The sequence below is a fragment of the Tasmannia lanceolata genome, unplaced genomic scaffold (genome assembly GCF_043159265.1).
Source record: "Tasmannia lanceolata isolate RefF3 unplaced genomic scaffold, GAP_Taslan_0.1 ptg000015l, whole genome shotgun sequence".
In the NCBI taxonomy this organism is placed as follows: Eukaryota; Viridiplantae; Streptophyta; class Magnoliopsida; order Canellales; family Winteraceae; genus Tasmannia; species Tasmannia lanceolata.
This window is the reverse complement of record NW_027518692.1, coordinates 44,281,719-44,308,629: the sequence shown is the minus strand read 5'-3', so window position 1 is coordinate 44,308,629 and position 26,911 is coordinate 44,281,719. Positions and strand designations below refer to the sequence as shown.

At 37.3% G+C, this 26,911-nt stretch overlaps 2 protein-coding genes across 2 annotated transcripts; both read right to left on the bottom strand.

The window, feature by feature from the left end:
- Positions 1–457: 457 nt before the first annotated feature.
- Positions 458–6,975, bottom strand: LOC143847483 (F-box family protein). The gene is made up of 6 exons (XM_077356328.1): positions 6,758–6,975; positions 5,846–6,000; positions 4,940–5,027; positions 1,802–2,007; positions 1,298–1,449; positions 458–811 (listed from the first exon to the last, which is right to left on the bottom strand). The coding sequence occupies exons 1-6, from the start codon at positions 6,937–6,939 to the stop codon at positions 644–646; spliced, it is 951 nt and encodes a 316-aa protein (XP_077212443.1). The 5' UTR covers positions 6,940–6,975; the 3' UTR covers positions 458–643.
- A 913-nt stretch (positions 6,976–7,888) lies between these two features.
- On the bottom strand, positions 7,889–26,705 carry LOC143847481 (uncharacterized). Its single transcript, XM_077356323.1, has 15 exons — positions 25,585–26,705; positions 22,250–22,371; positions 22,052–22,140; positions 21,937–21,972; positions 21,513–21,606; positions 20,592–20,628; positions 20,387–20,487; positions 13,320–13,384; positions 12,634–13,130; positions 12,459–12,546; positions 12,214–12,360; positions 9,914–10,615; positions 9,764–9,832; positions 9,533–9,658; positions 7,889–8,371 (listed from the first exon to the last, which is right to left on the bottom strand). The coding sequence occupies exons 1-15, from the start codon at positions 25,800–25,802 to the stop codon at positions 8,258–8,260; spliced, it is 2,505 nt and encodes an 834-aa protein (XP_077212438.1). The 5' UTR covers positions 25,803–26,705; the 3' UTR covers positions 7,889–8,257.
- Between the last annotated feature and the right edge of the window lie 206 nt (positions 26,706–26,911).

Sequence of the window (26,911 nt, the reverse complement as noted above, 5' to 3'; positions counted from 1 at the left end):
TTTCTAGAAAAATGCTAGGGGTTAGGATCCGCAACAAACTCGGCTACTTGCTTCAATTTGGTATTTGGCATAGTAGAAGATTGGTATTTAGGTTAGGGTGCACCAAAATTAGGGTTTTTAGGGGGGGATGATCTATTTTCCTCTCCTTCTGTCCATGTCCCCACACAAATATAGTAGTCCGTTTGGATCATTTTGCTTTAATGGTCATCGTTTGGATCCATTAGAAGGCCTAAACACGGGACCTTCATAGAATGTATAGTTACATTTAATCGGATGTTTGAATTGTCCCTACTGATGTGATCTTTGGGCCATCAGAGACTGCAACATACAGTTTTGGATTAACCAAAGGTGCCCCCATATGGGCTTAGTTTGCTCCCAAACACACATCATATGCATATGATAGACGGACTACAGAGATCAACAAAATATCCATATGAGGCTTGATTGAGACTTGATGAATCAAGAGCCTAGATCGTACGATCAAGATGATCTCAATACTATTTCACCAGCCTTATGATTTCTGTTCAAACAAGGATACGAACATGTAAATGAGGCAAAAGTTGGGTACATCAAGCGGTTTTTTAAAAATAAGATAACAGATATCTACACTCCCATGTTTTGATAGCAGCACTCATTTAGCAAATTAATTTACAGAGGTGTGAAAGGAATTTTTGCTGCGGCCCATGTGTCGTCTTGTGTAAGCCCATAACTTTGGTAATCTATGATCTGTAAATGGTGCTGCATCTGAATCACTATCATCACTGTCGGAAGACGAAATTGTTGAAGACTCAGCTTCAATATACGCCACAACCTGATGATATCAGAGAGAGGTTTCGATCAACCATTCGTATATTCTATAGGATCCAAACCATAATAAGAACACATCTCAACTCAACTCAACTGAGCCAGGGTCAGCATAATAAGAACACATCATGCATAAATATTATTAGGGACCCCTTGTCCACATATACATGCAACAGCTTCATGAAGTTGACACTGACAATAATGTTTCTGGTTTGTTGAACGTGTTCAGGACAATATCCTCAAATTACATCAATTTCGAGTCCAGTAATCACTATGGAGACTCACCATCAGTTATCATAATCTCAAATAAACAGGGCCTAATTGTCAAGTATCTTGCACTTCAAACTGGGATAATAAATAGTAAAAGCCATAAAACATCCTCACTACTTTAAAGATCATCATAACAAGCTTACGTAGCATCACATTTTACTACATAGATGCATGCGAATTGATCTTAAATATAAAGAGAGCTAGTAATAGAAAGACATGTCACCTGCTGAGGGGATATAGGCTTAATTTCCCATCGCTGATTTTCAACTTTTGAACCATGGTGTGAATTGGTGCATTTCATATTGCTGAGCCAAATTAGGGATTTGCAATGCCCACAATATCCCCTATTTGATGTAGATCTCCATGATGAATTTCCTGAAAGGTCATCCATTCAAAAATGATACTATAGGCATATAGAGCTGAAGATTTATTAGGAAACAATAGAAAGCAGGAAATAAGTTTCAGTCTTCTTCCCATAAGGAATACCGCCATATGAACAAAAAACTAGAAAGGTAAGAGTGGAAAAATGAACAAATTGTACAATAGTCAATAGGTGAAGGGAAGAGGAAAGAAATTCGCATCTCCACGTAGTCACTAAGTAAAAAGGCAATGTAATCGTGAGGCCAGACGGGCAGTTACTAGTTTTTCTTTTCTTTTCTCTCACACCAGAAATCAGAAGAAACAAAACCGCCAAGTTATGATCTTATAGATCATCATGGAACCATACCTATATATTTTCTTTTAAATGCTTCTCTCCAGTCAAGATTGGTCAATGTATCCATGCCTTCATTCTGACATGAAATCGGATACCTCTGGTCTCTAGAAATTTTACCAATTTGTTTCTTAATTGCGTCACTGATGTCGGAATTTCCAAAAAATAGAGCATATTGTGCCTGCCATAGCATCTTATCACTTGCAGCTGAATTCCATGACCTTTTCAGAGGACAAGCAACGGATTTGTTAATAACCAAAGAAAAGAAAAGAAACCAATATATGCATACATGTGAAACATATAACTGCCAATAACTTGGACATGGATACGTGCATCGGGTGCTAGATAGTTGCCATACACAACAATCCTACAAAACCCAACAATGCCTAACACATCTGCACAGTTATATGATAGTATTGGAAGACAGTATTATATAATTCATATAAGCATTAAATACAGAAGAATGGATCTGAACCATAGTTACCAGAAACAGAGTTTGAGTAGGCTATAGGAAGCATGGGCAGGTAAACAGTCTGGAAAAGATGTATTACTATTGGTTTCATTTCTTACTATCATGGATCTCTCAGCCCCTTGAAGCCTTTTATCCTTAAAAGTCATAGTACATAAAACTAAAAACATCAACCCAGACAATATTCAAGAATCAAAATGGGCCTAAAGATTGCTTTGGACAGGTAAACGAACAGAGATGAGAACCACCCTCTCAATAATTCGGACTGTTCATTTGTTGAGTCCTAAAGCGGTTTCCTATGTCCTAAAGATTATCCCCTTAGGATGATCCTGACCCTTTGCTGGATATTTAGAGGCAACAGAGGGGGAGTCTACATCCAACGGGAAAATATCCAATGATTGGGAAGGTTATGATAATTTGATGGGGATATTGTTTCAAAACTCAGACTGGGGTGAGAACCGTCCAAGGTAAAAGGGAGTCATTCAGGCGAGTGAATGATTAATGCGGTCAATTTTTCATTAACTAGGACGAATCAAAAGAGTTTCGAACCAAAAGTCGGACTTGGACAAGAACTTGGCTAGGATAAAAGAGAGTTGCCTTGGGTGAGTTTTTAAACAGTGAATGGAGGAGAGATTTTGAGGCATTACCATCCACATTGGGGCCATGAATGATGGCTCCTACCTGTACTGTTTCCTTGTATAAAATGCCAGTATGATGACTGATGCAGGGTACGTTTGGCTACCATGAATTTTTTTTTCATGATAAACTAGTGTCTCGAGAGGGGTAGAGCGGGTGAAGGTGGCTACAAATCAGGAAACTAGTGTCTCCAAGTTGAGAGGTTGCTAAAAATCAGGAAACAAAAAACTCTACCCAAAATAGGATCTTTTTTCACTCTCATCTCAATCATGCCCCCTCAAATCTCTCTCCTCCTCCCATCTGCCCCACCCTCCCTCACCACATGAAGACACTAATTTATCATGAAAAAAAATTCGTGGCTGCCAGACATGGCGGTAAAAGAAGAGAAAAACAGACATCGCAACTTTAAACTTAAATTCAAACGTGAAACAAAACCAAGCACATGCATGAATAAAAGACAAGATGAAGAGCAGGATATAATGCTAATTCATAAGAGAAAAGGGTAAAAGTAAAACTAGTTGCATAAACTCCATTTTTGCAATGGTTACAAAACCAGTAAAAACCCCCCTTATAAACTACAGACTAGCCCTTTATTGACTCCAAAATTTTCCCAGAGCACAAACTATTAATTCTAGACACTTTACAACTTTAAAACAGATCCAAGAGACTTCTGTTTTACTTTAAATTCTAATCATACCTAAAAACAAAAAAGAGAAAAACATTTCTAACCAAAACCATTCTTCTCCAATTTCTGATTTGAAGAACCTATAGATTTGTGTCACATCAATTGCCTTCCAGTTGGAGAAAATTCAACTCCGAAAAATTAACAATCCTCTGAGATTGTCTTCAAGTTTCTATTGATATTGAGCAGAACCTTTCGACAGAATGAGCTATTTGTAGTGCTCAATTCCTTCCTTCACAAATCTTCCATATGTATACTTCATAAATTGTTGTTCAAGTGCTTCCCAAGAAAGAATAGCATCTTCTTGATAGTTCATAGAATCATTATGAACGACAAGTTCAAAAGCATTATTTTCTTTGACAGATCAATTGAAAAACTTTGATTCTTGCAGCCCAAAATTATTGAAAGAAAAAGTCAACCAAATAAATATTAGGGAGCCTCCTTCAGTGCAGTCTTCATTTCCTTTCATAGATTCATTAATGTATTTATCATAAATTGGCTCATCAAAACTTTCTTGTAGACCCAAAGGAAGGGGAGGGGGGACCGAGGTGTTGTAGACCCTCTTGTTCATCATAACTTTCGTCGAAATGAAATTTAAATCATTTGCGTCTTCCTTTGGATACTCAGTGTAACCAGGATCTTGAAAGCCTTCCCACAATTCTTCACAGCTTCTCCCAAACAAACTAAACCCCGTTTTCACCTCATAATTTGATTGAAGCTTCAGTTCCACCATGAATACCTTCTTATTGATGAGTGGAATTCTCCACAGAATTGTAAGTCTATGTTGGTGTGGTTTCTGCTAATTGTCGTCGTGAGGATAAGATAGCGTCCAACGATCGCCGAGAGGGGATAAGCTCACTTCCAGCAATCGCCGATTTCTGGTGGGCAAAGTGAGGAAGGGAAATGCGCTATCAAATTCTCATGTATCAGGCGAGATTTCAATATACACAGTGGTAGTAAGGATGAGGCAATTGGGGGCCAGCGATTCCATGAGAGGAGCTACAATGGCCGCAAACGCATTTCTCTAGTTGCCGTTGTCTCTCTGTTTGTTTCTCTATGATTCAGACCAAAAGCCAACGGTTAGAGCCTTGCCTATCCAGAGGAGTGTCATCCCCATATCGAACACGGACACCCTTTACAAAAAACTTGTTAAACACTCATGAAAGGAATTTGTTGGTAACTATGCTATGAAAAAATAGAAATACATTAAAAGTAAGTAGTAGTAGATAAATAACACCAAAGGAAAGTCCAGTAATGTATTAAGGTTTCCCCTAACATATGTGTACACTAATATCTGACATACGTGCTTGACGAGGTAATTTTTTTTAAATATGGAGTGCCCTCATTATAAAGGATAAAAGAATACCAACACACCAAACCAACAGCTACTAAAGAACGCGTGTCCAGGAAACTGAAGATATGGACAAGAACGTCTTGGGCCAGTTGCACTGAACCTGAAAAAATGAAACAAGAAGTACAATTTTAAGATAACAGTGGAATCTGTTTTTCTTCTTTTTTCCATAAGAAAGAACAATTAGGAATCTACTAGCAATGATATCTATCAGAAGAAAGAAGACACTTCCATCAAAATAACCATGTCAGATTAAACATCTTAACTGGAACATATGCCCAAAGAAAAATGAAAACAATAAAAGAATTAAATGAGTATAGGTGAAACAAAAGCAATAAGATCGTGTCTTCCTGATAACAAGAAAAGTATACTTTTAGCAGAGAAAAGAACTTATTTAATAAAGGTAAAGGTGAAAAGAAAGAATACAGGAGCCAAGCCCAGCACATAAAGCTTGGACAAAGAGTCTCCCACATACAAATACTCTCAAGTCCTCAACCCATTGACTGCAAAGCCTTCATTTGTTACTAAGTTATGCAACAAAAGCGTAACACATACAGATTTTTGCCTTGTTGACGAAGCATGGGTGTCAAAAAGACTGTACAACTCAATCTGTTTTCGCAACTTTCACATTAATCCGGTACATTTTAGTTTGCTAATTTGGTTCATTAAGTCTATTCACTTGGCTTCAAAGTTCTATAAGAACAAAATTTCGTACCAAAAACGAAATGTCAAAAGATTTCGGCTGAAATGTTTATGTTTCACTGATGACCGAAACCAAAATTTGAAACCTAGACTAGAAGTGATAAGCAGTTTCATGAAAACAATCAAAACAGCTATGGCATCAAACAAAAACCATGGATGTAGGCAACAATACTCATACGTTAAAATCCTGATAACAGCAATCCAAGATATCCTTATTACCTTCTTCATCCTGTCGGTCTTTACACCGCCTCTTATGTGCAACTATGGCATGCTTAAACTCTGTAACAGCCAATGCTCTTCTCTGCTTAGGCAATGCAGCTTCTGCTGCTTGCAGGAGGAGGTTCGCAGCCGAAATTCCTCGGCTTGTAGGCACTCTGTCGCATTTTTCCACCAATTTTAAATGTAAGTAAACAATTTTCATTCTAGATGTGGCTGAAATTATATAAAATCATGGCTAGTCTCTGTATATTCATATACAATTCACAAGCTTTCACTGTTGTCATAATTCTAACTGTCGGTCGAAACCAACATGAAACAGCCGACATGTTTACGTTTTCATCCCCGTGGAAATAAAATCCTTCAGTCGACACGCATAGATTCTGGTAACATTCAATCATATACTAACTGAAACACTATCACTTTAGTATGTAAATTATACTATTATAGAACTTCACAAAGAATTTCGACCTAAGTGCTCAGAGAAGCTTAAGTTTTCAAAATTTTGCTCAGTAAGTGGGTGGGTTTTTTTTTTTTTTGCTTGTCTTCAGTATAGTGCAAACACACCAACTTGAAAAAGGGAAAAAGAAAGAAAAATGAACCCAAGATCCACAAATATTTCTTAAAAAAACTCATAGAAAAGACCTTCCCGTTGAAGAATACCCAGTCTAAATGCTATCAGAGCCACAAAATGAAACCCCAAAAAATTTCAAAATACAAAGTAAAACCCATTATAGAGATGAAGTTTAAACCAACCTGACAGAATCCACAGGCACACACAATAAACGCTATTAGGGTTCTACAATCAAAATCCACAATCAATTCAAAAGAAAAAAAACATCTCACATATTTCAGTCCTAGCCACCAAATCAAATAAATTCAAAAAAAAAAAAAAAAGAAGGTACGTAAAATTACTCGGGAAGAAGGCGAAAAGCCGAAAGAGTGTCCTGAAACATGATGGCTTGGAGATTTTTGGGAACCTTATTGTAAGCGCCTCTCAGGAGGTAGCTCAATTCATTGCAGGCTGAAGCGTAATCGTATGTTCGAGAAAGGGATTCTCGAAGCCCTAATTTTTCGTATCTCTCTAAAATGCTCATTTGAGAAGAGCAGAAAAAATAGAAAAGAACCCTAACGGTTCTTCAATAAATAAAGAGGAAGAAAAGGGGGAGAATCTGTTGGGGAGATTTTAAATGTACCCCCAAGTTTTACTAGAAACGCCCCCACTGAGGTGATGAGAAGAATGTTGATTAGGTCCACCTTAGATTGATCCGAGCCGTTAATTTTATAAACCTGGTTTGGATCTTGTTTGTTTTAGATTTTGACAATCGATTGTGAGTCCAGACAGGGGAACCTGGAATAGGAATGGACATCATATACTAATAAAAAAGTCTATTTCAACCGGGGTGGAATCAAAATACCTACCTCTTGAGGCAAGAAGTACTTACTGACCATCCAATCACTATGGGACTAATTGCAATGAGTTGAGTGTGATGCTTAGGTAAGATCTGGAATTATTCTAGTTCTAATCTTTTTTTTTAATTTTTTTTTTTTTCAATCGAATCACATATTTTGTAGGTTCCAAAATCCTGATTCCACCTATCCTTGTTTGGGCCTTTAGAAACCCATCATGCATCATGATTTTTACCATCTGCAACCAAATAGTCACATAGAGCTTTGTTAGTCTCCATGAAGACAGCAAGAACTAGGATACAAGTCATACTCCACATTTTTTCATACTGAATAAGTGAATGTGGACTTTGATCTACATTTGTTCTTACGTCCAGACTCTCTAAACACAAGCAACCAAAACTCTCTGCATGGGCATGGTCTTTAGGAACCTTTTTTCTTTCTAATCTCTTAAAGAGTAGTGACAACAACATCTTACATGCCAATCTTATCCTTGCCATAGAACAAAGAATTAATGAGATGCCATATGACAGAGAAATAAAAGATAACAATAATAGGGTTTAATCCTTATAGGGCGATCAAAACCACAAATGCACCACAGACGGGAATCAAACTGCTCAACAGAATTTACAGACATGATTTCCTTTATCTTAAATATTTCATAAAACACAAACAAGATATATAAAAGGTATTGTTTGTTATTTTACACCACATCACTGTAACTAAGAAAACAGTGGTGAGTTAACTCAAGCCAAGATACACATACCCACGTAATATATTGGGCCAAGATACACATGCCCACCAAATATATTGGGTAAAATATCACATTTTGGCTAAGACGCCTGCACCGGGCTAATTCTTCATTAGCTTTTGATCATCTTTCCACATACATCGTTCGAGCTGAAACCGTCATGAAGGTTTTGGATGAAGTGATGTGGTCCTTAATACTTCTATGCTTTCCTTCCAAAGAAATGGGTCTTCCTAAATTTCAGGGCAAGATGTTGTCCTTCAAAGGAAGTAAGATAACTGTTCCTTCTTTCTTGAACCTCCTTCCCCATACAAGTCATTCCATTGCGTCAGCTCATTCATGATAGACCCCTCGGCTGCAAAGCTTGCCGCAACCTGCATTGGAAATAACTTCCAAGGTAAGATGAAAAATGTCTATATGCAATAAGTGTACAAAACATATTTGCATGATTCACAGTTCGCTCCGTTCCTACTAATTTAGTAGGTCAATTCGCAGTTTGTGGAAGGATAGAGCAATATTGGTCACAATGATCTAAGAATCTACACTAAATTGATTTATCAATATTGGTCAAGGATATATTGACATGGTGTCATGAAGAACCAGAAGTGCTGAGGAACAAAAAGAAAAGGAAAAAAAAAATCCATAAAGACCACAGATAAAGTAACTAGGTCGTATATGAGTGCAGGAGCAGATTTTTTTGGTTTGGTAGAAAGAAATGCACTTTCATAAGTCAGGCTTTTCGAACATGCCATGGTGGATGCCAGCACTCAGATGGATCTAAAGGGCGTTGCAAATGATTCATGGTGGAGAAGCAGAAAATAAAGGGCGTTGTGAATTGCTTCTGCAGATTATCTTATCAAAAGCATGAGTCTCCTGCACTTGCTTAATTGGAGTTGTTGGGGCAGGTCAATTTACTAAAGCACTCTGAAAAAGAACTACAGCTATCCGTGCAGATAAACTTTAGGAGTTGGAGAGGATACGAGAAACCCATGCTAAAAATAAACAGCATTATCTGGAAACAGTGGTTTCAAAACCATCACTCATGGTAGATGCCAGCTTCTTCAAAATTGAGGTTTTTTTTCTTCAAAACAACATTCCAAATAAATGATGGGTATTTGAAAAAGTACAGTTGACTGTGGATAGTGGTCTCAGAACACTATCACTCATCACAGGCCATCATTCAACCCTTTTTTTTTTTGTTGGGTCCATCATTCAACTTGAGTTCTGCCTTATATTTCAAAACCATAATTCCACGAAAATCTTAATCTCTGCGAAGTCAGGGTTAAGACCACCATTCGTTAAAGTCAAATCCAGAAACAGCATTTACCAATGAAAACATAAAAAAGAAAAGAAAAGAAAAAAAGCGTACCATTCATGGTCAATGGAGTTTTCTAAGAGTAGTTTTGAAATGAAGTCATCGAAAGAATGCCATTTAGTGTGGATAATAGTTTTTGGGATTAAATATGGTGATTTAAGAAAAAGATGATTTCCTATTAAAAAAAAAAAAGCAGCAGAGTGACTGCATTGAGACTCACTTGATTCTTTGCCTGCCTCATGTCTTCCATGTTAAGGGGCCTCAGAGTAATAACTCTTTCCTCCCCTTCTCTATCATCTGACTCTTCTGCTGTGTTCTGTCCTTCCGAGGATTTCTGCTGCTTCTCCTGTCAATAAAAGGTATCACTGTGAGATTATATTTGATTCATCAAGTGCTCAGGTTGAAAGCTTGGTTTGAACAGAAACAAAACGAAGGTAATGCTAATGCTTACTAGATCCTTTAGTCTTTCTTGACGTATTAGCTCCCTAACAGGCCGATATGCTGCCGTCATACACAAGTTCTGCTCTCAACAATTGCCAAAGTTAATTAATTACAGGTTGATTATACAATAAGTAAAGGGTTCATTAAGAAACAAACAGACCTTAAGATCACTTCCACTATATCCTTCTGTCATAACTGCAAGCTCCTTAAAGTCAAGTCCTTCTTCAACCTTCTCTTTCGACAAGACTGTTTTCAAGATCAATTCTCTATTCTCCACTGAGGGCAACCCCACCATGATTCTGCGCTCGAACCGTCTGATAATGGCTTCGTCAAGGTCGAATGGTCTATTTGTGGCAGCGAGAACGAGGATGCGTTCTCCATGTTTTGTCATGAGCCCATCCCAATGCGTCATGAATTCATTCTTGATTTTCCGCATAGCCTCGTGCTCCCCAACTCTAGTTCGTTGCCCGAGCATGCTATCAACCTCGTCTACGAATATAATTGTTGGAGAAACCTTTGCTGCTAATGTAAACAAAGCCCTGACATTTTTCTCATCTTCACCAAACCATTTTGAAGTGATGGTAGACATGGAAACATTGATGAAACTTGCTCCGGCTTCTCTAGCAATCGCCTTGGCCATCATCGTCTTCCCAGTACCGGGTGGTCCGAACAGCAAAATTCCTCTACAAGGCTTTAAGAGACCTCCTTTGAAAAGATCAGGTCTTCGAAGGGGAAGCATGACCAGCTCTTGAAGTGATTCTTTAATATCATCCAAGGCACCTATATCTGCAAATGTCACTCCAATTTCACTTGCCGGAATGACCTCGGGCCTAATGCGCTTCTCAAACTCGTTATCGGGTTCCTGTTGACAAAATCATTTGATAGGATTTGGTAGTTTAGATTAGTGAACAGTTTAGCAATGTGTAAACAGACTGATGCCAAACCAACAGGAAGGGGAATAATGAGAAAAGAAGCAGGAAAAACTCAACAGGAATCTACTGTCAATTATTAAAGTAGATTCTAAGCCTCCATAGGCAAGGAAAAATAATCGGAAGCTTAGATGATAATTTCGTGCAACGGCTGGTGGAAAGAATCTAAGCCTACATATAACCACCACTATCAGTGGCTGACGATGAAGCAATTCTAATATAAGATGGTAATTGGTTTAGACCCTTCATTGATTTTCCATGACACTCAGAAGTGCATGAGACTCAGTTCTGTTGTTTATATGGAAACCATAAAGTAGTGACCAAGTTCAGAAAAAAATCTGTAATTTTACTTATTTTCATGGACAACATAAAATAATAATTTCATGCAATGGTTGGTGGGAATAATTTAAAACATAACTCCTACTATCAGTTCCTGGCCATGAGCAATTCCAATTATAAGATGGTAATCCATTCAGATCCTTCATTGTGGTGGGAATAATCTAAAACATAACTCCTACTATCAGTTCCTGGCCATGAAGCAATTCCAATTATAAGATGGTAATCCATTCAGATCCTTCATTGGTCTTCCATGATATCCAGGAAGTGCGTGAAACTCAATTCAGTTATTTTTCAGTAAACTTGCAACACACGGAAAACCATTAGAAGTTAGTGTGCAAGTTAAAGAAAAATTCTGAAATGAAATTTTGTTTTATCCACAGGAGAACTGAAAGCAATGATTATGGGAACAATTTTAGATCTTTAGAAAAATCAAATAAAGAAACAGCCTCTCTGCAAAGCAGGGATAAGGCTGCGTACATCTAGCCCTCCGCAGACCCTGCAATGGTGGAGCCTTGTTCACTGGGCCACCCTTTTTTCTTTAGAAAAATCAAATAAGGACAAAGGTTTTCAGATTAAGAGTAAACCACACCAAACGATATAACACTATGAGAGGCATAAGTTTATAAGTAAACTTTTTGAAAGAAGCAGAAAAAATGACAACCAGTTGATACCAAGGGAGCCCTCGAGTAACATATTGATATCTAAGATATTATTACAGAGACTGACCAATAACCGTTCACAACCTTTTCTCGATGACAATGCCATATCAATAGGAACTAGTACCACAGACGAAAGTTTAGAATTCAGAACCCAATCATTGTATATGAAATAGCATTTGATTCAGAGAAGATCATAAATAGAGTTCGAAAACCATTGATGAGGGTGCCTCTGGATAGGAAAATGGGAATGAATAATAGCATGAAGAGAATCACATCCAATGAAGAACATCAAACAACACTTCAATTCTAGATAAGAAATAGGTATTTCTATAATAGATGGAAAAATTATATCCACGGATATGGAAGTTCAGATGTTGACCATGAAATAAAATCAAATTACCATCCAATTGCAAAGAAACATAATTATATTTTCCTAGGATATAAGATATAAACAATCCAAGCGCATATATCCGATGAGTGTATGAATTTAATTCCAAAAATATCAGGAACAACATTAAAGAAATTGTACTTACGGGCAGTTTTGATGGAGCAGATGAATTCTCACCATCGTTCTTCACAACTGGAACCGACTTATCTGCCTCACTTTTATTCTCAGGTGCTGGAGCTTCAGTTTTTGTCTCAGGCTTTGCACCAGCAGTAGAATCTTCCTCTTCAGTTTCCTAACATAAATGAAACAAAACAAAGTAGAATCAAGTTGTATCAGTACTCTCACCCCTACGTTCCATTACCCTCAGTTTGTTGGAGAAGTAAATCAAACCTTGCCACCTTCAACATTTGCTTCAAGCTTTAGAGTGTCATTGCCACCAAGCTTACCTTGCTGGAATATACTGAATCCATGGGACAAACTGTCCCATGGAAAAAATAGTAAGAAAAATAAATTTACAACATGAAATCCAATTAAAAACATTATAGGCATTATATACTAATCTGACCTCTTGGATGTAATAACAAGTTTTCCATTTCTGTATTCAGGATCCTTGTTATTCATCAAGTGATATGAAACTGCTGATACCACAATTTCTTCTATGTAATTGCTTAGAACCATCGTGTCTGCGAGGCAGATTGAACCCAGATCATCACAGTCAAGGTCATTTGCCGCAAGCACCTCTATAATGTGGTTTCTGTTATCTTGAACCTGGATCATTTTCATGTCCTCTTCAAGCTGTGATTTCCAGCTGACAAGGTGGGTCTCATCTTCTGGCGGCTTGATCTCAATGTTGTAAGGGAATAGAAGGGTGATTCTCTCATCCACCTCTTCATAATCATTACCTGAATCCATCATCCTTGAGCCTAGGATCAAGACCGATCCTGATAGTTTCTTCAACATTTTCTGGAACAAGGTGTAGATCCTTTGTGACCTAAAGAGAAGCTTTTCAACATCCCTGAGGTAGAGGACAATGGGAGTGGTTTTTGATACTGAAACCAGAACCTGTATAATGAAATCAACATCAATAAGAACTCATCAAGCATTCTTGGACATCTACTAGAAACAACCTAGAGGCTATGCATAATTTCTAACATCTTAAACCAGGTAAATAACTACAATGAGACCGGGTAAAAATTATCATAAGAAGCTGAACATTATGATCTAGTGCATCTTAGTTTCAACAATATATACCCTGAAAAGTGCCTGTACAAAGAGCTTCTCATCAAACGACCAGCTGCTGGTGCGCTTAAGAGGACCTGAAAATCAGAACAAAGCACAAGCAGCTGTTAGAATAGGAATTTAATTAGTTCAAAAGAATTATAAAACAACTGAATAGGCCAAGTATGCAATCCATGGAAAGGTTAGATGCTCAAGTTCAAGCCATAAATATTTTTTGTTGATAAAGTGAGATTTTATAGAAATACACCAAGTATCTAAATACCAGTGTCTGCCAGTGCCCAAACCAACAATATTCACTGATATGCATGTCAGACCAATCATACACAGACATTTTCATAATTCTCTTTTATTTCTTTTCTATGTAACCAACATATTCACCACTCTAATGTGATGATTAAGATGAATACATCAGTCCATGCACGACTTTACCCCTCTCCTCTCCTAGGGTGGTTTCTATCATTTCTTCTAAAGCATCCATGGTATCAGAGCAGGTTTGTTTCTATTGATATTTTCTTTCCTAATCTACTTTCATGTCTCTTATCACGAAAACCTTAGATCTCATTCCACATCCCCCACTCCACCAACCTAGTTCGAAAACCTTAGAGCCCATCTCCCTCATCTTGAAACCCAAGATCCATATCGCGCGCTTCATAACCCTAGATCATAGCTAGATATTATTTCCATCCATGCAAAAGCCCTACATCCCATTTTCCATCCCTTCATCTTGAAGACCCTGGATCTATCCTCGTTTTGCCTTTCCACCTCTTTCCTTTTCTCTCTCTCCATTGGAAACCTCTAAATCAAAATTTTCTCTTTGAAAATTCTACCTACTATCGCCATCCAGTGAAAAACGAAACATCCGTCTTGCAAACCTTAGATCTCACCTCCCTGCATCTCGAAATTCTCCTCTTTATTTTTCCCCACTCCATTTGAACCCTAGATCCATTCTCTTCAAAAGAAAAAATAACCCAGTAATAACGAAAAAGAAATTTAAATCACTCCTTATTTGGGTGATCAAACATCACCGCTTACAGTCTTTGCATTCTTCTACTTTCTAAAGATCAATTGACATTACCGATTATGGTGTTCATCCACATTCTTTTATATCTTATCGAAACCACCGCTTATGGTGATTGTCTTGTTCTCTTGTGGTTTCAAACATCAACACTAATTGTGTTTGTCTGGCTCCACTTGCTAAGCTCATCTGGTATAACTACTGTCAATGTTTGTCTGTGTCTTCTACCCCGACTCTGAATCCCTTACCCCCATTCAGTTTTCAATAGCATCGTCCTTCACCATACCTTCTCTTACATCTACTCTTTGACCTCAACTAGCCTCCTCCAACTGTCTAATGGTAATTTCTGGAAAGGTCAGATCTTGCCCATTGCTCAAAGACGAGGAATTATCGTTCATCTTGATGGCATCTTTTTTCCTCCAACAAAATATTTGGAAACATTTTTAGGAGATGGAGATATTACAAATCTCTCTTGGCCATGCAATCCTGACTTTGAACTTTGGACAACTAAAGATTAAAACATTATAGGATGGATTAAATCCACTCTTTGCCATGAGATTCTTGTTGAAGTTATGGACATGCCCACTCATGGTCGTTGGAAATCACTACATGACATTTTTGCTCAGAAAGCTAATGTTCGAATTATACAACTTCACATTGAACTTTAGAATTGTTGGCGAGGAAACTCATATGCTCGAGCATCTCAACAAAGTCAAAAGCATATTTGATAAATTCGTTGCAATACAACACCTAGTGATGAAAACGTTAACATTCGCTAGGTCTCAAGTGGTCTTGGGAATGTATACAAAGAATTTATCACTATTATGATTCTCAAATTACCTTTTCTATGTTTAAAGGATTCACTTTTGTTAAAGGTCAGCCCAACCATGCTCTAGCATCACAAGATGATTTCCAAGTTTTCCATGTGAGACATAACTTTAGTTGTGGCCATGGAGGAGCCATGGTAGAGATCAAGACAGAGATCACATTTAGTTTCACAAAACAACTCCAATGGACCTCTAGCTCCTCATTCCCACACTTACACACCTCGTGGGAATGATTCCACACCTTCATTCACTGGAGGATCACCACCACCATAGTCTGGGACAAGCTCTGCTATTCGCGGTATTCTTCATGTACCACGACCTAGAGGTCCCCCCACCTATGGCCCTCGTCCATCCAACATTTGACAGCAACAAGTTCATGGATCAGCTCCCAACTCCCCTGCCAGTGGATGTCAGATATGTGCCTGACATTAATCGCATTGCTATCAATTGTTACCATAAATTTGATGTCTAACCAGCAAGCTGCCCTCACTCACCAAGTAAGTGACCAAATGAGTGATCTGTCTCTAACCTCATCATCTGAAACTTCTTGGATCATTAAAATGGGCAAAACAAATGACATTTCAGATGATTCAGGTAAATTTTCTTCTTTGCACTTACACTGGTTTAGCTCATATAATCATCAGAGGTGGCACATCTCTACCGATCTCTCACTTCAGCGTCTGTTTCAACAGCTATCATCAAACTGCTCTCACTTGCTATCATCAATTTAATTTTCATTACCAGTAAGCTGCCTTGACTCACAAAGTCAGTGACCAAATGAGTTAATTGCCTCTAACTTCCCCATCTACCATTCCTTGGATCATTGATAGATCACATCTCGCCTGATTCGGGTAACCTTCTCCACCACACAACCCTCCCCCCCCCAACCACCACCTTACATTTGTTCATTTCGTAACCTCATGGTAGATGACACTTGTTTTTCCAACATTCATCTAAGGTATGATTCTCTCTTCTTCATTTGGCAATCCAGCCTTTCCAAATGTCATTGCCATTCCTAGAATGCATAAGAAATTGTTTGGTTCTCAATTCACCATTTAAAATCATGGTTTGAAATATTGGCCAATATGTATTCATATTAGGGAGGTCGGTACGATATGTGTTGATTTAGAAAAAATCAAAGGGCCATTAGGACCAATAAAAAAATCAAAGGGTCATTAAAATTTCTTATAGGATAAAGGACAAAGGAAAGATGGCCAATTGGACCAAACTGGTGATATCTCGCACATGCCGTTGTTGATGTCAATAGAGGACCCACATGTGGTCAAGGCAGACTTGAAATTCCCCATATCCTTTCCTTCTTTGAGTGAAGAATTTTTTGGGTTTTATACTTCTTTCTTATTAGGTAATAGATTAGGGTTTTTTATGTAAATACTAAATAAGAGTTATGCAAAGGTCTAGGGGACTTTTATTGCAGCATCTAAATGTCATTAAGAGATTGTGGTTTTTGGCACCTAGTTTATCAACCTCTGCTGAATTTTTCTTCTCCAAATCGTGGCTACAACTACTGGTGTTATCTTCTTCACGTGATTATGATATGAAGACACTTGTAGATTTAGTTTCAACCTAAGGTTTATCAGATCTGTATTTCTCTTCCTGAATTTTTAGTATTTTGTTCGTCAGGATTGAGCTCTTTCACCTCTTATGATGTCTGCAAACCTATCCTTTTGAAAATAGTGCTCTTTGAGCTCTTTCACCTCTTGTGATGTCTGCAAACCTATCCTTTTGAAAATAGTGCTCTTTGGCTACTTTCAGTTTTGTGAGCCATTTCTTAGACTTCTTGTTAACAGGATTTCCATCCATTGTTGTTTGTCCCTGACGCCCTTCCAGAAAATAGATTTGGCATTCTAAAATTCCAGATATGTGATTAATTGTGCAAATCCTGATTTTTGCGGAGATTCTTCAGATCTACATCCAACTATAGATCACATGCTGAATTTTCTGAATCAAATCTATTGGAAGACCTACATTACCTATTTCTATTACTTATGGACTTTTAGGGACAGATCTTGATATGAAATATATTAAAAGCGAATTTCCAGAAAATTAACTAACTTATTCCTGGGATTAATAGCGAGTTTGAGTCTGTAACTTAATTACTAACCCCTAGCATCAGATTGGTAACAGAGCACGTTTTCTTGTGGAGATTGTGGACTCAATAACTCACAAGAAGGTTACTTGAATTGAAGAGACATTACAATTAGTGCCACAAGCAGTTGTGGACTCGACTGTTAGGGAAGCTCAGGGAAGGAAACTAAGGTAGGTGAAAGGAAAGTTAAAAAGTTGGGTGAAGGACAACCAAAGTGCCAACACTCCTAGGAAAACTAATTGCTCAAGAGGCATGACAATATAATGAATCTTAAGCTTCTTTGCAAACAAAACGTCTTGGAAGAGTATGATTGTTTAATTTTGCTGGATGAATTAAGGTTGAAGCAAGGTTCCAAGGCTAAGTGGTTGAGAGAACAGGATAATAACAAGGCATATTTCCATAATTTAGCTCGGATAAGAAAAAGGGTGAACAGGATCCACTCTTTGATTATCCAAGGCTCTAGATCTTCCACTAGGAACAATATCATTACAGAGGTGGTGTCATTTTATGAGAAGTTTTATTGCTCTGAGAACATGATTTTCACTAAGATGGAGAATGTGTAGTTCAGCAAGTTGAGGAGTTAGAGAAGTCTTTTGTTAAGGAAGAATTGAGAGAAGCTTTGTTTTATTTTAGTAGCGATAAAGCTCCAGGTCCCGATGGTTTTTGCATGGAGTTTTTAAGGAGTTTTACTACAGAGGGTGAGACATAGGTGCAATTTTTGTTACGGAAGGAGGGAATGGAGAGATTGTTTGAAATTAGACCAATAAGCTTGGTTCGTAGTACTTAAAAAATTCCGGCTAAAGTCCTAGCAATTAGGCTTCATTTGTGGTTAAGGAGGTTACTTCGAGCTCCGTACTTTATAAAAGGAAGACAGATCCTAAATGGTTCTATCCTTGCTAACGAGGCTGTTGAATCTTATCATAGGCTTAGTAAGAAAGGTATTTTATGTAATATAGATATGGAAAAAGCCGATGATATGATTGACTGTGAGTGTTTGGATTCGAAAATGGAGAATATGGGGTTTGGGGCAAGGTGGACAAATAATTTTAAAATTCATGCAAAAAATAGAATGGAAGGAAATTATGAAGGAACATAAAGATCATAATGCATGCAGCTTACTATTCTATCGTTATATAACGCATTTTATAATATTATAACTACTTACTAAAATTAAAAATAAACTTCACATTTTCAAAATAATGAAAAAACTCCAGGCATGTGAAGATTCTGCCATGCCCTGTTATACATAATATTTGTGTTGTATTTTCTCATTATTTGCGTTTTTTTTATTTTTTTAATAAATATTATATGGGCATAGGGACATTTCATCTTTATATGGGGCAAGACATCAGCACCCTCAAGCTCATGCTATGTACCCACATTTTGGAGTCCTCACAAACGTTGAGCAATATGTCAACGATCAATATGTCTACGAGTACCAGCCATAGCACTTGGACTTAGCATCATCGGCAGATGCACTGTGACCATCAAGATAGAGATAGGGATGATGGATTTGAGCCAGCCCGTAACTATGTGGTATTGACTATTGACATAGGGTTGGATATGGGTGATCATTATTGTACTCCTTCACGCCATTGTATCCCATATTTTTTACTGCCTTGAGTTGTATTCAGTATGTTGTGTGTATGGGTATGAGACCTAAACTTTATAGAATTAATGAATCGGGTGAATTTTTCATACATTGTGTTCATTTGAATCATATATTTGTGTGATTGTATAACATTGTGCGTCTAGAATGAACCTTACTATTCCAGACGAGCGCGACAATGCATAGGAAAAGATAGGAAAGGCGAGGAGTCTAGCTAACTTGATTACTGAAATCATTGACAGTTGTAGGAATTTGGATATCTCTTCTACACATGTATTTTAGAGAGGACTAGGGACTCTTTAGCAATGTGGCAATCTCTAACCCTTGTTTAATTTTTTACTTAACTTTATATTCTCTTGCTTCAAAAATTAAAAAATGTCCTAGAAGAGATATTTGTATACTCAACTCAACTAAGCCTTTGTCCCAAACTAGTTGGGGTCGAAGAGATATTTGTATACTCAACCCTTAAACTAATTGTAAGCCTAAACTAATCTAGGTTAACCAAGAAGCAAAATTACAAGAATTATAGGACGTCTGATCCTGTCATCAAACTAAAACACTGAAATTATATCCCTAAAAATAATTGAATTTCAAGAAACTGACAATGGGTCAGGGAAGATTTTTTCAAGTAAATAAGACAAAGTCAATCATTATGTACATGGGCAAGTAAATGTGCATGCAAGCATACAATCCCTGTTAAGAACGGCATTTTAACTTCCATTCAAAAAAAAAAAAGAATGGGACTTCACTAATCATCTAGATGTTTTCAATAGCCCAAAGTGCCATGGAACTTCCATAATGTATTATACGTAGTGATGTGAGTAAATTCGAGTCTATCTATATTTATAAAATGGGATTTGCTAGGGAATTTTGTGGAAAGGCAATTTGTGGCTGACTTTTGCATGAGATAACAGCCACCTCAGATGAATTAAATGAATAAGACAAAATCTGCTGAAAAGTGAGACTGTGCTAGGGAATTTTGTGGAAAGGCAATTTGTGGCTGACTTTTGCATGAGATAACAGCCACCTCAGATGAATTAAATGAATAAGACAAAATCTGCTGAAAAGTGAGACTGTGTGGCTGTTCTCTCATGCAAAAGTCAGCTGCGAAATGCCTTTCCGTGAAATTCCCTAGTAAATCCCTTATAAAATTTGAATGGTTCTAGACATCGTCTCCCTTCAACTATGACCAATACCGAGCATTAATAAAAAACAAGTCCATCTGAAATTAATAGAAAAAGCCCTGGTGTGACATAGTAAAAAATGACGTATTGGTTTTAATCCATTCATAAAATAAGCAACCCAATTAAATGCAACATTTGTACTGCATGTTGCCTAGTATAACTTTCTCTATTCCAACAACAATATCTACAAAAGCTATCAAACCATTCGAATCGACCCACTATGAGAAAAAAAAAGACTTATGGATGCACTTCCATTTTTGTTATAGTTTCTGATAACAATGGAAATTATCCCTTTCCATGGTTCTTCCTATAGGAAAAAAAACTGATTTATAAGAACCTGGATTCACTGGGGCACTTTGTGAAACAAGGCTATTCATATCAGCTGCAGCAGAAGCATTTCTACGAAGCTTTGGAGCATTATTAGAACATTCAGATCCTCTGTAAGCACAGGGAAAATCCACAAATTAGAAGCAATATGATAAAACCTAAACTTGGCTCTTGTGAATCACTAACAATACTGTCAAATATGCTGTAACCCTGACCTTAAGTCCATGCCACTGCTTTGCCTCCTTAACGTGCCTGTAACAAAAACTTCCAATCAGAGCTACAACAATAAAATTTAGAGGGAAAACAATTAAGATTTGATTAAAAAAGGAAAAGAAAATTAAAAATAGAAACTTGATTACGGGTTATAGCATATTAAGTAGTGAGACTAGCAAACATAAATATTACCAAAACAGGTTAAACTTTCATCAGTAAAATTCATCACAAAGCTTTGAACTTTCGGAATAAACATGTTAGCCAATCAACAATTTTAGATTCTCCTTTCATCCAATGGCATGCTATTTTCCTTGAATTATGCAAATTAAGAGTCGTGAAGATTTCAGGCGCTTAGACTAACACCCTTCATTTTGCACCAAAAAAAAAAAAAAAAAACTGGCTTGAATTTTGTTATAAATATGGGCACCAAGAGAACCAGAAATTTAGTCATCACTGAATAAAAGCACGTGGAGACTGCTGATATGTGTTCAAATGTGCCCTTTAGTTTTATGAAGAAACAAAATATAGTGAGCTGCCAAAAAACTTAAAAGCAATATCAAGTTACAGAAGTTCAAAAGCAAAGCAAGGACTTGCAAAGATGCCAAATAAGAAAGAACATAATATGTTTCAAATAATTAAAGGCACAACGCTATTGAACTAGCATAATTTCCCCTCGATAAGTTAGACAGACAATTTAATTAAAAAACACTCCAAAAGTAAAGAAGCAGAAGCGCAACACAGTGTACATGGTAATAATACATCACTTATAGCATGAAATTGAAAAGACTTAAGATCAAAACTAGTCACAAAATCACTATGAGCAAGGAAAAAAGATAGACAAAAATCACCAGCCATAAAAAAATTTAAAAAAAGGTTCAAATTGGAGGTATTGAACCGAGAAAAAAAAAATCGCCCTTTTGTACCTCTGGTTTCTTCTCTTGATGGAAGGATTGAAAATGACCCAAATAAATTGGACATACGCTCCAGTGTAGTCTCAGAGATGGATCTTTTGAAGGGCTACAAACAAGGAATTACAAATAAGATGAGGATGATAAAATCTCTACCCTGCTTAAAGTTGTATATTGACTCTCCAACAATAGCATTACAATATGTAAAATGAGCAATGGAAGTAGTGAAGGACATAAAGTAGAGTTTTATGCAAACATGGCATTCACATGCATATGTGTGATGTTTTGTGAAGATACAAATGTCAGAAATAAATTGGAATGTATTAGTTATATCTCAAATGGACCTCCGCCTAGATCTGAAGAGAAGTGTAGATAGACACAAGATAATTTCATAAATACCAAACGAGACCACATGCCAAAAAATATAAGGAAATCTTACATGCTCTTTGTTGCCACTTCCATATTTGCTTTGTATCTGTGGAAGAACACATGTGCCTGAAATTAGTATGATAAAGGAGTCTAATGAAGAAAAACTACAATAGTTCTGCACTCACCTTTAGTGAAAAGTCGGTAACATCCAGCAATAGCAACTTGGCTTCAAAATAGTGGGCTAAAGCCTTTGCAAGCATTTGCTGATAAAGCTCTTCAAAAAATATGAAATTTTGCAATCAGCATTCATTATGAAAACAAGTGTATACTCATAAAATACACTCAAGCAAAATCTGATAGAGTCCATTCTTCAAATAACCTACCTGCAGGTCCTGAAAGCAAAATGGCCCGACTTCCTGGTGAGAGATTTCGGGTATACTTAGAGAAGTCAGCTTGCTTTAAATGGACATAGGCCACACTTGTCAATAACATTCGTGTCTGCTCACTAATTTTCACAGACCATAACAGCATAAGAACATTAAAATAAAAAAATAAAAAGGTCATTTAAAACCCTAATATTGCATAAAAGTGCAACAGATATAGCCATTATACAAAGCTACTTCTGAAACCCGTTAAAATTCACACTTTTAGATGGAATGACCAAAATACTTGATTGCCTATTACTTTCAAGTTCCAACAATATAGCAAAAGTTATGGGGTCAAATCCTTTGCAGTCACCAGAATTGCTTTCTCTCACAGAAAAACATTGCACGCAAAACATATTAGAGCAGAGAAACAAAAAAGAAAAAAAGGCAATCATTAAAAATGACCAATTTGATTCCAAGACCTGAAAATGAGATGCAACCATTTCTAAGGAAAAACATGATTATTAAAAATGACCAATTTGATCCCAAGAACTGGAAAATGAGAAACAACCATTTCTTTTCTTTTTCGTTTTGTTACATTAGTTCAGTATTTCAGTCAGACCAAAACCTGACAACAAGTGGGACTAGAGACCTCCCTTCTCTTTACCACTCTGACAGTGATTGTAATAAAAACAGCAGTACTCCACAGTATAACAGAACACAATCGGCACTCTACTTATGGTAAAATTATTAAAGTTAGTCGATACTTCCATTCGGAACTTTATGCGATTCTCAGCTCACCAAGATAGATTCAGCAGCCATATAAAAAAGGTGACTAAGAAATTTAAAAGTCCAGCTTAACAAATTTTGGTCACTCAACTTTCATATTTAAAACAAAAAAAACAAAAAACAAATTTTGGTCACTTGAGAGAAGGAATTAAATACTTACTAATATCATAAATATCAAAATATTTGAGAACTACAAAAAGGCATGAAAACCTTAAAATAATGTTATTATGAATTTTTGCGGATGAGCAATAAGAAACCTAAATTTTGAAGTCCATAGGTCTTTGACCATCATATTATCATAAGAAGCCTATTTACGATTTCCAGATACTCTTGGTTAGTGCCTCCATAGACAAAACTTAAAAGTTACCAAGACCGCACAAACCACTTAACTAGCTATGTGGAGCAGGGCAAATGGCAGTGTCCATGAACTTCTGTTTACAGAACAGAGGTGGATCACAATGGAAGAAGAAAAGGCATTGATTAAACAACTAATTTCTATGCATTTTAAAACTAGAAGATTCACAAAGATATACAAGCATGGCCGTAGGTTGTAAATATTTGGCTTCCACAGGCCAGATATAAACACTATCATGAAGCATGTATTTCAGTGTATGCAAGTATTCCCTGCTACATATTCGGCATAATGTGGGTTTTCCCTTCCAGACTCAATGACATTTTGGAGTGTTGGTCTTTTGCTCCTGGGCGAAAAATGAACCTTTGGAACGTGACTCTGGTAGCTGTGATTTGGGTCCTATGGAAGGAAAGAAATGCCAAAGCATTTAGAAGAGTGGTAAGAAGACCTTAGCTCGTATTTTGGAGGTTATAGCTCTTACTATTTTCTGGGTAAAGATCTTGTTCAGCTTCACGTTTGTCGCAGCTTGTGATCCTTGGCATGGGTTGGAGATTTGTGGCAATGCGGAGCAGAGAGTGACGCGGACCAAGGGATGGAATCCACCAGGCCCGGTCAACTGAAGCTTAACTAAGCATGGGGAATCTAGATCCAATAGGAGTTGGCGGCATTCTTAGAGATGAGAATGGATCTATGTTGTGGGCTTTTTCGGGTCCAAAAGGATCCCTGATTCTAATAAGTCGGAGGTTAGAGCTGTGGTCAGAGTATCATGCTACTAGAGGGCAGCCTTATGGATCGATTGATTGTGGAGAGAGATTCTCTTAATGTAATCAGGTGGCTAAAGGAAAGTCACACCTCTCCTTGGAGAATCACTCATTGGTTCGACGAGATCCATGATCGGGTTGCGGGATTGTCCATCTCCTTCCAGCATGTCAAAAGATCGGCGAATAGTGACGCCGATAGGTTGGCTTGGGCCAGGGTGTTTAATGAGAGCTTAGAGATGTTCGATTATCTCACTCCTTGAGAGCTTGGTGCCTCATTCTGTATTTCTTTTTTTAGCTATTTCGTCGTGTACTGACCACCTTGGTCATGGGGTCGCCCACTTTTTCTTACATCTAATATAATTCATTGCCATTAAAAAAAATCACCTATAACATATATCATAAGCTTTTCACCAATCAATCAATTAATAGGTATGGATGGCTAATTTAGATTTGAAACATTAATATTGAATATCCAATTAGGCTTAATTTTGACATATTGATCATGAAAGTCCAACTTTAGAATCCCCATTTTGCAGGTAAATTTCATGCTTACCTAGCAAAGAGGCGAATTGCATACCGTTTTCAAAAAAGAAAAAGAAGAGGACACTTCTATACCATTTTCGTAAGTGACAAAGTGAATGTAGAAGCATATCATTTAAAGATCATCTATTCTTAGACATGTTCCTCCCCATCCCAATCCCCTTCAGGTGGTGTTTTTCCCTTTCGGAAATATAGATAAGGAACCTTTTCAAACGAATCAAACCCATGGTTTCAGCACTGGAATCATTATACCCATGACCACTGGGGGAGGAGGGGGGTGTGGAAAAGGCTAGGCCCTGTTCTGTGGTACAATTTTCCTATGTTCCCGCTTCTTTGTTGTCCTAAGACTTAAAATTTAATCAGCAATAGAAAAACATGAGTTAACACCTGGAAAAGTTTCTATTTTAGAGCGTGGCTGAGTGCCAAATTTGTCTGATCATATGAGAAGGTAATTAATTAGAAGGTGACAAGAAAACCATCCAACACCAAGAATAAAAATACGATCTCTTCAACACGAAACAAAGTCACAGGAACAGAGCCGCGGAGGTTCAACTGATCAGTGAGAAAAAAAAATTGGGGAAAACAGAGTACAGGGAAGGCAAGAAATCCATTCATTTAGCACCCCTCACTCCCCAAAGAAAAAGAAAAAAACAACCACACATGAAAGTTATCAAAAACACAAATATTAAATAGGCATAGGCAATTTATCCACAAGCCTTTAAATTCAAACAAAATAATTGCGGTAAATCTTATAAATAAAAAAAAGACATAATAATCAAGTGATTGGGTACTCTTATTACTCCTATTATCAACACAGAATGATGCTTACACCTATGATTTATTACCAATACACAGAAGCAGCATACTTAAGAGAAAAAAAATAAGACAAGAATTAATAATCATTGTGTTACCTGAGGTAATAGGGAAACTCGTCAAATTTTACGTTGCTAGACCTTCCATCTACAATCTGTCTGAGAAGCTCTTGCTCGATCCGCTCAGCAGTGACCCCAGAAGATGAAGAATTGAAGGATGCCCATTTACTTACAGTCTGTCCAGAAGCCAAACCAATCCCTACGCCGACCCCGACTCCGACGCCCAATGCCGATATCAGAATGTGTTTCTGCTCCATACTCTTCCAACTCTTGAAATCTTGAATCACTTTTCCGAAACTTTACTTTTCCTCTCCCTATCCTTAACATACAAAGAATGGGACCTATCTTCAGCAGGAGTCCGATTTTTTCTATACCGATCAAAAACTCGAAATTTAAGATCTAACCAGAACAGGTTCTCTGTTTTTTTATTAAAGGATTATCAGTTCAAGATTCAGTTCCAAGAACAAACAGGATATTAGGGTTTGTAGTAGAACAAGGATATCGCAGAAATTTCTGATTACACCGAAAATCTTACAGGTCTATTAGTCTAAAAAAATGGCGTAGATATTAAAACTGCTCGAAAATTCACACGAAAAATGAAATCTTCCACAAATCATTCAACCTCTTTGTAAATGTTTCGGCTAGAAATCAAGAAATTTGATGCTCTGCAATCTGATTTCGACAAAATAGGATGAAAATTTATGCAATAAATGTGAAAAGTTTGGTTTTGGAACGGATTTTTGAGAAGAAAACAGGGATTCGGGGTTTCTAGAACCAAAAATTTCAACGAAATCGAGCGAAAGTTGGTGGAAAAGTTTCTTCAGAAAACAGAATAAAAAGAGGAGGAAGAAGAAAAAGATGGATTTTTTTGAGAAATTTCCTCCTTTCTCTCGCTCTTTCTCGGTCGTTAATGTTTCGGTTATTACAATTCAGTTTTCGACCGCACTCTCACCTATTTATAGAGTCCGTGTCTTTCGGATCCGAAACCCTAAACGTTCGCCGGAAGAGTAGCTCTTCCAGAAGCTTTTTAATACCCGGCGGGAGTCGTTAATTCGCCGGAGAAAGAGTTAACGGTCGGTTCCCGCTTTTTAAGCCTTCTCTTTCGGTTTTGAGTTTTTGAGCGATCGATCGGGGAATGATACCGCCTTTGTGTCGTGGTTTTGACGGGTTTTAAAGAAATGATTTTGACGTGGAGTTGACACTTTCTTTTTCTGTTGTTAGACTTTTGTGGGTGCCACCGTGTTGTGTTGTACTGTTGTGTATAGTGACTTAGAAAGAGTGACAGAAACTTTATATAAACTTTCGCCGGCCGCGCCAAAATGCAAAAGCCGACATTTTGGAGAGTGGGATCGCTTGGAAGAACAAT